Source organism: Penaeus chinensis, chromosome 2 (genome assembly GCF_019202785.1).
Source record: "Penaeus chinensis breed Huanghai No. 1 chromosome 2, ASM1920278v2, whole genome shotgun sequence".
Taxonomy (NCBI): domain Eukaryota; kingdom Metazoa; phylum Arthropoda; class Malacostraca; order Decapoda; family Penaeidae; genus Penaeus; species Penaeus chinensis.
This window is the reverse complement of record NC_061820.1, coordinates 13,671,882-13,684,381: the sequence shown is the minus strand read 5'-3', so window position 1 is coordinate 13,684,381 and position 12,500 is coordinate 13,671,882. Positions and strand designations below refer to the sequence as shown.

General features: G+C 30.7%; 2 protein-coding genes across 3 annotated transcripts in view; one reads left to right on the top strand and one right to left on the bottom strand.

Moving 5' to 3' along the window:
* LOC125034198 (fibrocystin-L-like) overlaps window positions 1–12,500 on the top strand; it is a gene marked incomplete in the record, with an annotated part of 1,068,345 nt that overhangs the window by 457,033 nt on the left and 598,812 nt on the right.
* LOC125035316 (protein bicaudal D-like) overlaps window positions 4,336–12,500 on the bottom strand; it is a 17,981-nt gene continuing 9,816 nt past the window's right edge. For both annotated transcript variants that reach the window (XM_047627624.1, XM_047627634.1), the window contains exons 9-15: window positions 12,447–12,500; window positions 11,927–12,024; window positions 11,602–11,743; window positions 11,222–11,352; window positions 10,702–10,819; window positions 10,337–10,517; window positions 4,336–9,974 (exon numbers count right to left, since the gene is read on the bottom strand). The exon at window positions 12,447–12,500 is cut by the window's right edge and continues 65 nt beyond it. In XM_047627624.1, the coding sequence (XP_047483580.1) occupies window positions 9,860–9,974; window positions 10,337–10,517; window positions 10,702–10,819; window positions 11,222–11,352; window positions 11,602–11,743; window positions 11,927–12,024; window positions 12,447–12,500 (839 nt within the window). In that variant the 3' untranslated portion in view covers window positions 4,336–9,859. The remainder of the gene's footprint in view (window positions 9,975–10,336; window positions 10,518–10,701; window positions 10,820–11,221; window positions 11,353–11,601; window positions 11,744–11,926; window positions 12,025–12,446) is intronic.

Sequence of the window (12,500 nt, the reverse complement as noted above, 5' to 3'; positions counted from 1 at the left end):
AAGCTTCTTATACTGTGTCTTTCTAACACCATGAGCTACATCGCCATTAGGCTTATCATCCTTCTGCCATTATTTTGATTATCACCTTCAGAATTTTCACCGTATCATTTATAGGAATCCAATTATCATTATAATGATCTCCATTCGTTATTAATATTGCCTTATAATCCTTTCAATTCTATGGCATTGTGATAATAAATATCATTATAATTTTCAACCATTATAATTATTATTAGTAGTAGTAGTAGTATTGTTACTATCATAGTCATAATGATAAAAATAATAGTGATAATTATGATAATCATGAAAATAACGATAATGATAATGATAATAAGAGTAATTATGGTAATAATGATAATGATAAGGATAACAACGATAATTATAATGATAATAAGAGTAATTATGAAAATAATGATAATGGTAATAACAACGATAATGATAATAAGATAATAAGAGTAATAATAATAATAATAATAATAATAATAATAATAATAATAATAATAATAATAATAATAATAATAATAATAATGATAATGATAATAATAATAATAATATTATTATTATTATTATTATTATCATTATTATTATCATTATCATCATCATCATCATCATCATTATCATTGTTATTATTATAATTATCATTATCATCATCATCATCATAATAATAATAATAATGATAACGATAATAATAGTAATAATAATAATAATAATAACAACAACAACAGTTACAACAGTAACAATTGTATTAACAATAGTAATAATAATGATAATAATAATAATAATAATAATAATAACAATAATGATAATAGTCATAACAATAATGATGATGATGATGATAATAACAATAATAATAAGGACAATAATAATATAATAATATAATGATAATAATAATAATTATTATAATACTAATGATAATATTAATAATAATAATAATAATAATAATAATAATAATAATAATAATAATAATAATAATAATAACAATGATGGTGATGATGACGATAATAATAATAATGATAATAATAGTAATAATGATAGTAATAATAATGATAATAATAATAATAATAATAATAATAATAATAATAATAATAATAATAATAATAATAATAATAATAACAATAATAATAATAATAATAATAATCATAATAATAATAATAATAATAATAACAATAATAATAATAATAATAATAATAATAATAATAAGGATAATAATAATAATGATAAGAATAAGTATAAGAATAGGGATAAGAATGAGAATACTAACAGTAATAATAATAATAATGATGACAATCACATCATCATCATCATCATCATTAGCAGCCGCAGTAGCAGCGTTATCATTATCATTGCTATTATCATTATTATTATCATTACCATTATTATTATTATTATTATTATTATTATTATTATTACTATCATTATAATTATCATCATCATCATTATTATCATCATCATCATCATCATCATCATCATCATCATCATCATCATCATCATCATCATCATCATCATCATCATCATCATCATCATCATCATCATCATCATCATTATTATTATGATCATTATCATTATTATTATTACTATTATTATTACTATTATTATCATCATCATCATCATCATTATTATTATTATTAACATTATTAACATATTTTTCCATTATGATTGTTATCATTATTATTATCATTATAACTATCATTATTATCATCATTATTATCATTATAACCATCATTATTATCATTATTATTATCATTATAACTATCATTACTATCAATTTTATTATCATTATAACTATCACTATTATCATTATTATTATCATTATAATTATCATTATTATCATTATTATTATCAGTAGTAGTAGTAGCAGCAGTAGTGGTAGTATCAGTATTATTATTGTTATTAGTATTGTTATCATCATCATCATCATCACCACCACCATCATCATCATCATCATCATCATCATCATCATCATCATCATCATCATCATCATCATCATCATCATCATCATCATCATCATCATCATCATCATCATCATCATCATCATCATTTTTATTATTATCAGTATTATTATCACTATTTTTATTATCAGCATTATCATTATAATTTTCTTTATCATTATAACAATCAGCACTGCTATCATCATTGCTGTTGTTATCACTATCAGTATAATAATACTAACATTACCATACATAATCATATCTATCACAACAGCATTAGTAACGGATAATTGAATACACCAGCATATCATTATTCCATAACCAGTGATACATGGTTTTTCTTCAATAACAGAGTCTATAATTATCTTTGTCTTCGAACAGCAGACAACAGCTTATACACTGAAAAATAAAATAAGACTTGCACACATATCCCATTGCTGATTGGCCGTTGCACTTCGCTAAAGCTATCTTGTGTAGCGGTTGTCATAACAAACGCATTACCGCGTCACGTAAAACTACTTTGGAATTTAATGCAGTTGTGTTCTTTTGTACTGATTATGTTTTTTCCTCTTTTCTCAAATTGTTCTAAATTATTCATGGATAATGCTGTGGCTAGCTTAACAGATGTGTCAGTTCATTACCTTTGGATTATATCATTTTTATGAACAGCCATATGGTTATTGTTTGTAAATGTATTTTTTGTTCTTATTTACGGCCTGATATATATTTTTTTTTTTTTTTCAGGAAATAACGGATCTCTAACCAATCTTTGCCAAGCGGAGGTCATCATACGTCAAAAACTGAAGACGGATGATAATTAACTCGATTGAAACATACATCTTTGGATATGAAGTTTATGACGTCGGCCCACATGTTTCCCTCAAGTATGACATGTAACACACACTACCTTAATGCACCGGTGATTTCAAGCGGTGAACAAACGTTACATTCGTCTTTCATCAGATGATGACTCTAATAAAAGGTCTTGAAAGCTCGACAAACCTGAGTGAGCTGACAGATCAACAAGACAGGAGAGTGATGGTCGCCATTACGTTACCTGCACGCACGCACGCACGCGCGCGCACACACACACACACACACACACACACACACACACACACACACACACACACACACACACACACACACACACACACACACACACACACACACACACACACACACACACACACACACACACACACACACACACACACACACACACACACACACACACACACACACACACACACACACACACACACACACACACACACACACACACACACACACACACACACACACACACACACACACACACACACACACACAGAGAGAGAGTAGTAGTTAGGTAGGCAGGTAGATATACGCAGATAGGTAGGTATATAACTATAGACAGACAGGTTAATTAATTTGAGAGTAGATAGATACTATATAGAGTAAGTGAAACACAAAACTCATTCGGTCATTTCATCATCTTCATAAATATTTGTAAATATGTATTTAATATAACAATCATGACATTGTATATGTTTAAAATATTAAGTGTCCAGAAAAATATATTTTAACATATCCTTTATCTCGCCCATGCTTCTTTCTCTGTTGACCTACTTACAAGTGTGAAATGACATATTCCGACAACAGAACTCACTCAAAGGCCGGGCCATATTAAGAAGGCCCGGGCGAAGCTAGAACTTCGCAAATCATAAACTAACTCACTCACTCAAACTGGTGTTATCATTATGGAGTTGGAATCTCTTACCGACAACTCCTCTACTGTTCTTACGTTGCTTTGTCTTTAGACTTATACACGCGGTTCACATTCTCACAAAATCATCAAAGTAAAAGCTACAAATGAAAGATACCTTAAACATTCTTTTCTTTCATTGCGCAAGGTCATGTTCACAATGCAATGTGTAGACGAATATTCATGGAAGAGAGCATTGCAATTATTTTCTCTCAGAATATTTAAGGTGTTGGAGCTGATAAAAAGGATATGATTATTAAATACCTTATTCCCCTCACATTCGTTTTACATAAGTATAATTCAGATTAGTGCCTAAGATTGTTTCAAAATTTCGGCCTTGCCATGACCTCAGGTCACTAGCAACTCTGAGTTGGCAATGAAAAGGGCAGTTTCACGAATCTATTTGTTCTAAATATTTACTCCCCTTTTCTTCCGGTTTCCCTCACTAAAGCAAAAACTGCCTTTGGTAATGTCAGTCTTGAAAACTTGGATACAAAGACAGAACCTTAAAAACTCACACTGCAGCTGGAAGGAAAAGGGAGGATATGGACCCAAGGTTTGTCCATGGTATGTAAACTGAAAACCATTATTTTAAACTTACAGTATCAAGAAAATATAATTTCCAACCGTATTATAATCAACGGGACAAAAACAGCTTTCTTCATTTTAAAATTTTATTGTAAACAGGATCCTATTGTACAAATAAGTTCTCAGTCCTCAGTGAAGAAGTAGATACAAAAGTAAAAATACTGTGGGTGCTGTAGATACCCTTCCCAGTAACAGTGTGACAGTCACGGGCAGAGCTTACAAGAGTATACAGTATAATGACTAATTGGTGTTGGACTTTTCTGATCATTTTACAAGCAATAATTCTGGTGCTGACTGAACACATTAAAAAGTATTACATATTTCCCCACTGATAATTTTTTTCATGATACGCTGAAACTACATAATACCAATGGCAACATTATAAAAGATTTGATATATTCTCTCACATGTTTCCACCATCTGCCCAGACCGATTGTCACAAACACTTTACAAAACACCTGCTGTAAATCAACACAAAGTATTAATTATTACCCAAGTACACTGTGCCTGTCGATACTAAAATGACTTCTGATACAAGTTCATTTTAAATTATGAGCCAAAGACGACATTATCTGTACAGAAAAAACAAAATATAATCACAGGAAAGGTTATTTTCATTGTCTGCAGATTAAAGTAAAAACATATTTGCTTCATCATATTACTTTAAACTATTTTTTGTCGCTGACATTACATTAAAATTTGATGAAGATCCCCTGACCATGTCATTGCTCGAAATTAGCAACTAATTGTTAGAGTTTCTTTGGTTTGTGTATTTTAATTTGTTTATCATCTTTGGCCAAACTATATAAAAAAGTGAATCTGTGATGCAGTCAAATGTGGATGGTTTCTACATATAATGTCAACTTACATGTAATCCAGCCAGTATCATTTCTAATTCTTGTATCATGCAAAATTAAGTAGCTTTCACAAAACCCACTGCCACAAAAAACATGAGTGCGTTTGCAGAATAAGGCACACTCTCTTGGGATCCATCTGCCATGTAAAATAATTTACTATCATAACATCTGCTCCATTTTCTTTTCAAGGAAATTTGCATTCACAAAATATGGATGGAAATACCTATGCTCTTAATTACCATGTATCCATAATGGCCACAGTGTTTCATAATGTGACCCCAATGCAAATATTGTACCACTTCAATTAACATCCTTCTCTACCTAAAACCCTGTAAATCATATAGCATTTAAATTCTCATGGAAAATCTCTATAACATACTGTACAAGCATAGCTACACCAAATGCATCTAAATGTAGATTACTTGAATAGTCTTAAAAGCTAATAAATTAGATTAAAAAATAAGTTAGCTGAACCACTCATCATATGAGACAATACGTAAATATACCAACAGGCCGACTACGCAACAAGAAACAAAGACGTTCTCTTCGGTCAGTTTTAGAGATCAGTAATCTCTTGCTATTATTTTGGAGATCAAACTCTTACATCCCCCAAGAAAGGAGGTTTTCATTGATTATTGTAGAACTGTATGATAACATACTTAAAAGTAGGTTCACTCTACATTTCAATGAACATCTAAACAGCTCCTAAGCACTTGGATTTTAAAATAATTTTATATATTAGTCTTTTCTATATCTTATAATTTTAGTCTTTAATCTTGAATTATTACTTTGGGGATACCCATCTTCAATATCTTTCCTGCAACAATAGTAATATCTTTCTTCACCTTAATGATTTATATATCACTGTGATTTCAAGGACTACGACTTATGTCTGAAACTTCACTGCAAAGTATGTGAATCTATGCTAACAGTGTCTTTGGTTCTGAGTGAAAAGAAAAACAAAACCTAATACTAACTGTTCACTAAAAGGAGCATATACCTGTCAAGACACTAAATTCCAGCAGGTTTTGCAACTGTGACAATGTGGTGACACTTATAAAGAAAACACTGATTGACCACCATGAATAAATCCTTTAGCACTTAAAACTGCCCTAACTCTATGGTGAGACAATGGACTGCTCAACTGGACCTATTTCTTTAAGCAAGCTCTTTTGTGCAACACTGGCCCCCACATAGTAGGCACACACCTAAATATTTCAAACTCCTGAAGCAACTTGGAATACTAGCAAGGGTACATAGGATGTGCTTGATGTGCTCCATAAATAGTAACAATAGTAAATCTGCTTTTACAAGTACACAGATAAAGCAAAGTGACTGAAAAAAGAACTGGGGCCAGTGATGACACAGCACAATACAGATCACAACGCTGTTACCTTGTTCTACCTATGTCACCAAAATTCCAGAACAAACGAGGTTACAAGATGCACTTGAAAATATTTCTGGCCAATAATTTTCAAACCATGACATCAGTTCTTGTTAACTGAATTATGTACAGATATTCTACACTTATCAATGCAAGTTGAGGCAAAGTGATAGTAAAATACAACCAGAATAATTTAAAATGTATGTTATTTTTACTTCAGAGCTGCACAGCAACATTTCCCAATACAGAAAAAAATAAAATAAAAACTTACAACCAAGTATAGTAAACCCAAAACAGCTAAATTCTCTGCTACTACAATCATGTACAATGATCTTCATATTCAATTTCATTGCTATGAGAACGCTTTTAAATTGATTTTTTATTTGTATAAATACCTAATAGCTACATAATCAGCCAAGATAGAAGCATATTCTCTTGTTTAAGTTGAAGTGAAATGGTTAAACACTGAAGGGCAAAGGTTCTCTCAACACTGAAAACTTTATCAAGCAACCCTACAGTGCTCACCTGGTATCTTTTTTTGTGTATGCTACAAAGTAATATGGTCTCAGCAATTGTGATCAATAACTGAGTTGCTGTTCCTGTCCCTTGGTCAAGCTGCTTTGAAACGGTGCCTTAGACACATTAAAAAATACTAATAATAATCACAATAAAAATATTAATGATTATTACAATAACTCCATCAGCCAAATATTGGCTATTATGTATCATATATCATATATGATCTTCACAAACCTACCAAAAAATATTGTAACAAGAGACACACAACAAAAATCTCAATATCCTATTAAGAATGCTAGCTAACTACCATGAGGTTTAAAGAATAATATTACCACAAGCATAAACAAATAAAGAAAAAACTAAAATTATTATTACAAGAACACAAATGTGAACAGGTAACACGACTGAGATATGAAACCTTCTCAAGCACAGTATACCATGTATATAATTTTTTTTTTATAAATATAGCAGCCTAGCTCTGCAATTTTTGCATAATAAAAAAAAAAATAACTATCATGTGAAAATAAGCTAAAAAAAATTATAATCACATTAAGACCATTAATAATCTGGATAACTACCTGTGAAAGAATTATTGAGTAGCACCCTCAATATTTGAAATATATGATCATATTACCTAATATCAATTTTATCTCTTCTTTCTCATACAAAACTCACTCCCCTACCTAAATGCACCATATGATTTTTAAAATTTATTTCAATTTCAACAACTTTATTATTCTGCTTGAAATTAATAGAAATGCTTCTTCATTTCAGAAAGGATAGTAGTGGGCACCTTTTTGCCATCATGAACACTTATGAAATGGTAAATTAATAAAAAAAAAAATTTAAACACTTTTTTTTTTAGAGCATTCCTCTGACAATATCCTGACTATATAAGCACTTGCACAAGGCAAATGCAATGATTACATGAACTACCAACAACCCTATTCTGCAAAATAATACTTACTTCTCTGTCCAAGAAAATGAGGCAGACTGATCTATTCTTATGTCCAATTTGTTTACAATCAGTATTACAAGAAAACAGAAAAAATGGAAGTCATAACATTGAACAGGCTGAGCTACCTATCAGTAAAGTACCTTGACCAAAAATCTTTGTTAAAAAAACATAAGTACATTTCTTGAGCGGTTCTGACATAATATCCTGCCAGACACTATCATAAAATCCAACTTTGTATCTGTCATACAAATTCTGGTTAATACAAATATAACTATATAAAGAGATTCATGGAAGTTAAGAACTGTAAAAATATTACTTTAAGTAGAATCAGCATTGTCTTTTAGTACAATTGCAAAACAGATCATGTCTACATTTTAAAAAGATGAGCCAACTACTGATTCAGTTTCATCAAGATCATAATGTCACATGTGAGCTGCCCTTAACTTCCTAGCTCATGTACAAATATGTGTTCATGGTCAACTGCAAAAAAAGATAAGCTCTTTAGTAGTACATTTTCACTTCCACAAATAAAAATGACACATTCAATTGTAGATTTCAGAGAGACTTCAATATCTATATAGCAACCTTTCCACCCAGCAAACAGATCACCCACTCAACAATAATAAAAAAGTGGAGAGAAATGAAGAAAAAAAAAATATGACACTACATTTCATCCATACAAAATTAATGGCTCTTCTATGCAACTCTAAAATCAATTACAGGTAAATATGAAAGAATAATGTGTAACATTTGTAGACTGTTTGCTACTCTTGTCCAGGCTCTGAACAGAACTGTCTCCAAATAATGAGTATGCAACGAGGCAGGATCTCTTAATACAACCTATGGCCCGTACTTGGGAACATACGCCAACTAAGTAATATTCACTGACGTACAATTTCAATTATCAAATGGCATCATTAACAAACTTTACTGATAGTATGCATAAGCTTTATACAATATTTCTTTGAAAAATACTTGATTTTTTAAGTAAATAGGAATTAAAATTCTAAATCTTATGGTCTATCAGGTATTTGTAATGCAATTTTAATTTTTTTGGACGTTGTAGTATTACAAGGTATCTAGATTGGGAAGAATCATACAACTTATTCTTAAGTTTTAAAGCTTCTGAGATACTATGGGTAAAGAACACAGTTCTCATTGTGGACATGCCTCTGTTCTGATTTGGACGATATGACCTGCACATGAATATTACTATGTACTTTGAAATTCATAAAAGAAATATTCACTTAATTACAAAAATCCTGTACATTAAGAGTCAATAGTAAAAAAAAAGAATTAAAATAAGTCAAATATATATATATAATCTAAAATTAAAGCAATTTCATTTAAAACATTTTTTTCGTCAACTACTTTCTGCTTCACAAACAAGAAACAGTGTAAGACTAAAAAAAGGGGCACACTTTTAACAAGTTACAATCCAACATTTCCCAATAGCTGCTTCTCCATACATCATTCCTTTCTCATGCACTAATTCCGGGTTATAAAGCAGAAGAGATGACAGGCACACCCAGCCTTCCCCTCACTGGCAGACACTTGCCAACCTGTATATGATTTTTGTTATCATTTACACCAGGAAAAGTTCCTCAAAGTATCAATCCATCCTCAAGAACTTGCATTTTTACAAGTGTAAAAAGTCTTTGTAAGATAACTCCAGTTTCTGAGGTCTTCATGACACAGCATAAACAAGTCTGAAGCTGAATACAGGAAGAGAACACAAGTTAAAAAAAATAAGATACAGATGTTCTGGCTTTATGATGAATCATCCTATTTCAACCAAAACACTGTAATACCTTCCAACCAACATCTCATCTCTTGCTTTGCTTCACATAAATACATTTAAATACAGTCATTTACACTTTAATAATTATCTCTGCGTTGGTAATGGTGTTGTGATGGAGAAGCATGTGGCTGGTTGTTAAATCTGGAACTGTAAGCTCTACCCCTGCTCCCCGGATGCTTTCGCATGTTGAACCTGAGAAAGAAATACTAGTATTCAAACAAAGCCGGTAATGTGGAGAGAATCTCACAAGATATGCAGTAGCTCTATGAACCTGGACATTTACTCATTCATTGCAGATTGGATTTTTTATGTAAACTTTATCTAGCAAATATTTCCCAACCATTTTTTTATATTGGAATTTTTGTTTTGTTTTACTGAAAGTAGTAATCAAGACAATTTTACTGCACTTAAGTAGTTACACTTAACTGCATGGATTCTTTACAATACATGAACTATTACATTACTGAAACCTCCCATTCTTAATAATGAGGTCCAGCAAATCATCAATGACTTAATAAAAAATTCAGAGAATTATGCAAACTAAAGAGACTCACCTTTCTCTGTCACATTCCATATCTTCCAGTCTCTGAGTAAGAGCTAGCTTCTGCTGGATAGCCATTCGTAGCAAGGAATTAAGTGTCTTTTTCTCTTCTTCAGCTGCCACTAGCTGCCGTTGTACTTCATCTAACTGTGTTACATATTCCTCACAACGTGCAGCAAACATAGCACGGAGACCTGTGATTAACAGAAGCAAAGTATACTTAATATCTTGTCATAAAGTTAGTGCTAATCTCTTTCTTATACAAAAGTTCCTGAATAAATTGATGTTAACATAATATTCTTCTTTAAACAGATAAATTTTATTTATAAGGTAATTAAAGTACATGTGGTAATAAAAAATTAAATAAATAAAACTCACTTGAGAATGTAGCAGCATCCTCCTTCAAGAGACGCAGTTCATTGCGAAGTTTCATCATTGTTTCTGAGACTATGCTCTTTTCTGTTTCATACTTGGACTTCAGATTGGACAGGGCCACCTAAACATAAAAGAAATTTCATATTATGTCCTGGTATTTGATACACAATAACTTTTCTTGTATATCATATATATCATTTGTAAATTACATTTCTAAAATAAGAAACAGAAAAAAAAAAATATATATATAAATATAAATATATAAATATATATATATATATATATATATAATATATATATATATATACAAATACAGAATTGGCAATATTACATATATTTTCCAAAAAAGAAAAGGTTTAGAAGCATGCCAGTACATTTTAAACCAAATATCAATATACAACTTAAATGTAATAAAGTCAAAGCAGGTGACAGTTTCAAATTCTGATCCAATAATTTCTACTAATTATAAGATTACAAATTCCTCTTAAATAATTACAACAGGCAAATCAGAAAAAAAAATTACCTCTGCAGTCTGTTTGTTGGCCTTTAGCACAGTGCGAAGTGTGGCAATCTGTTCCCTCTTAGTGGAGAGCAAAGACTTCAGTTTGATCACCTGCTCTTGAAGTTCCTGTACTTCACTTTCACTGAGACCACCTGGGAGAGATAGAATTTTGTAAGAATAAAATAATGTGAAGGAAAAAATCTGAATTAGAACATGAATAACTTTCTTTTTCTATATCTTTTATATTCCGTAACATCCTGTACTAGACTCCTTCTAAATTACTCAATGTCATTTTTCATAAATTCACATATTTACAGTTTAACACAACAAAAACTATCAACATCAAACTAATTTGACATTATTTGTGGTTGTAACCGTAAAAATAATCTCACTACACTTACTATCAGATGAAGCACTTTCCCTGAAGTGTCCCTTCTCCTTGCTTATTTCTATAGTATGTTCCACAGCCTTTTTCAGGTGTCTGATCTGGTCTTGAATGGTATCTATCGTATTGCGGACATCCTTTGGATCACTAGAATCATCCTAGAAAATACATGTGACATATGAGAAATTGTTCCATGTTTGGAAAGACCTAGGTATAATTCTGCCAAATATTTTTTTTTTTACACAATGTAATGAATTATAAATTTCTAAGATACTAAATATAGCAAAAATTGTGTACTATCTCTACTTGTAAGGAAACTACACAAACAGGCCTACACTTACAAAATCTGACAGAGGAACATCTGTTCGCAACTTGTTCTTCAGATTCTCCAGCATTGTTGTGATCTGCGTTGGTGAAGATACTTTTTGGTCCTCTCCATCTGCGTATTAAAAAAATCACATTCACCAGATTATAAAAATTATAGTAGAGTACATCACTTACATATATTACACCAAATTAAAACAGATATAATGCAGTACATAAATAGTATTAAAATATATTTATACATAGCTATACAGAGTCACATTTCCTTCTACTTTTATTATATCAACAGGCTCTATTTATTTACATCTACAAGGTGCCTATAAGTGCATCAAATATTATGGATAAATCATCTTACAACTTCAATAACATTTGATGATCAAAAAAATGGATATTGACTTTTCTCATTTGGTGGAAAAATAGCAATCCCAGTTTACCAGACTTATGTCTTTCCAGATCAATTATAGATAACAAATACGTCTTCTAAGATCCTTATACCTTTAACTTTAAAATCTTACGAAAGGAGCAGACTTCACTTACCAGAAGTCTTCCCTGTGTGATGTCCCTGTTTACTATGATCAAGGAGTACCCTTG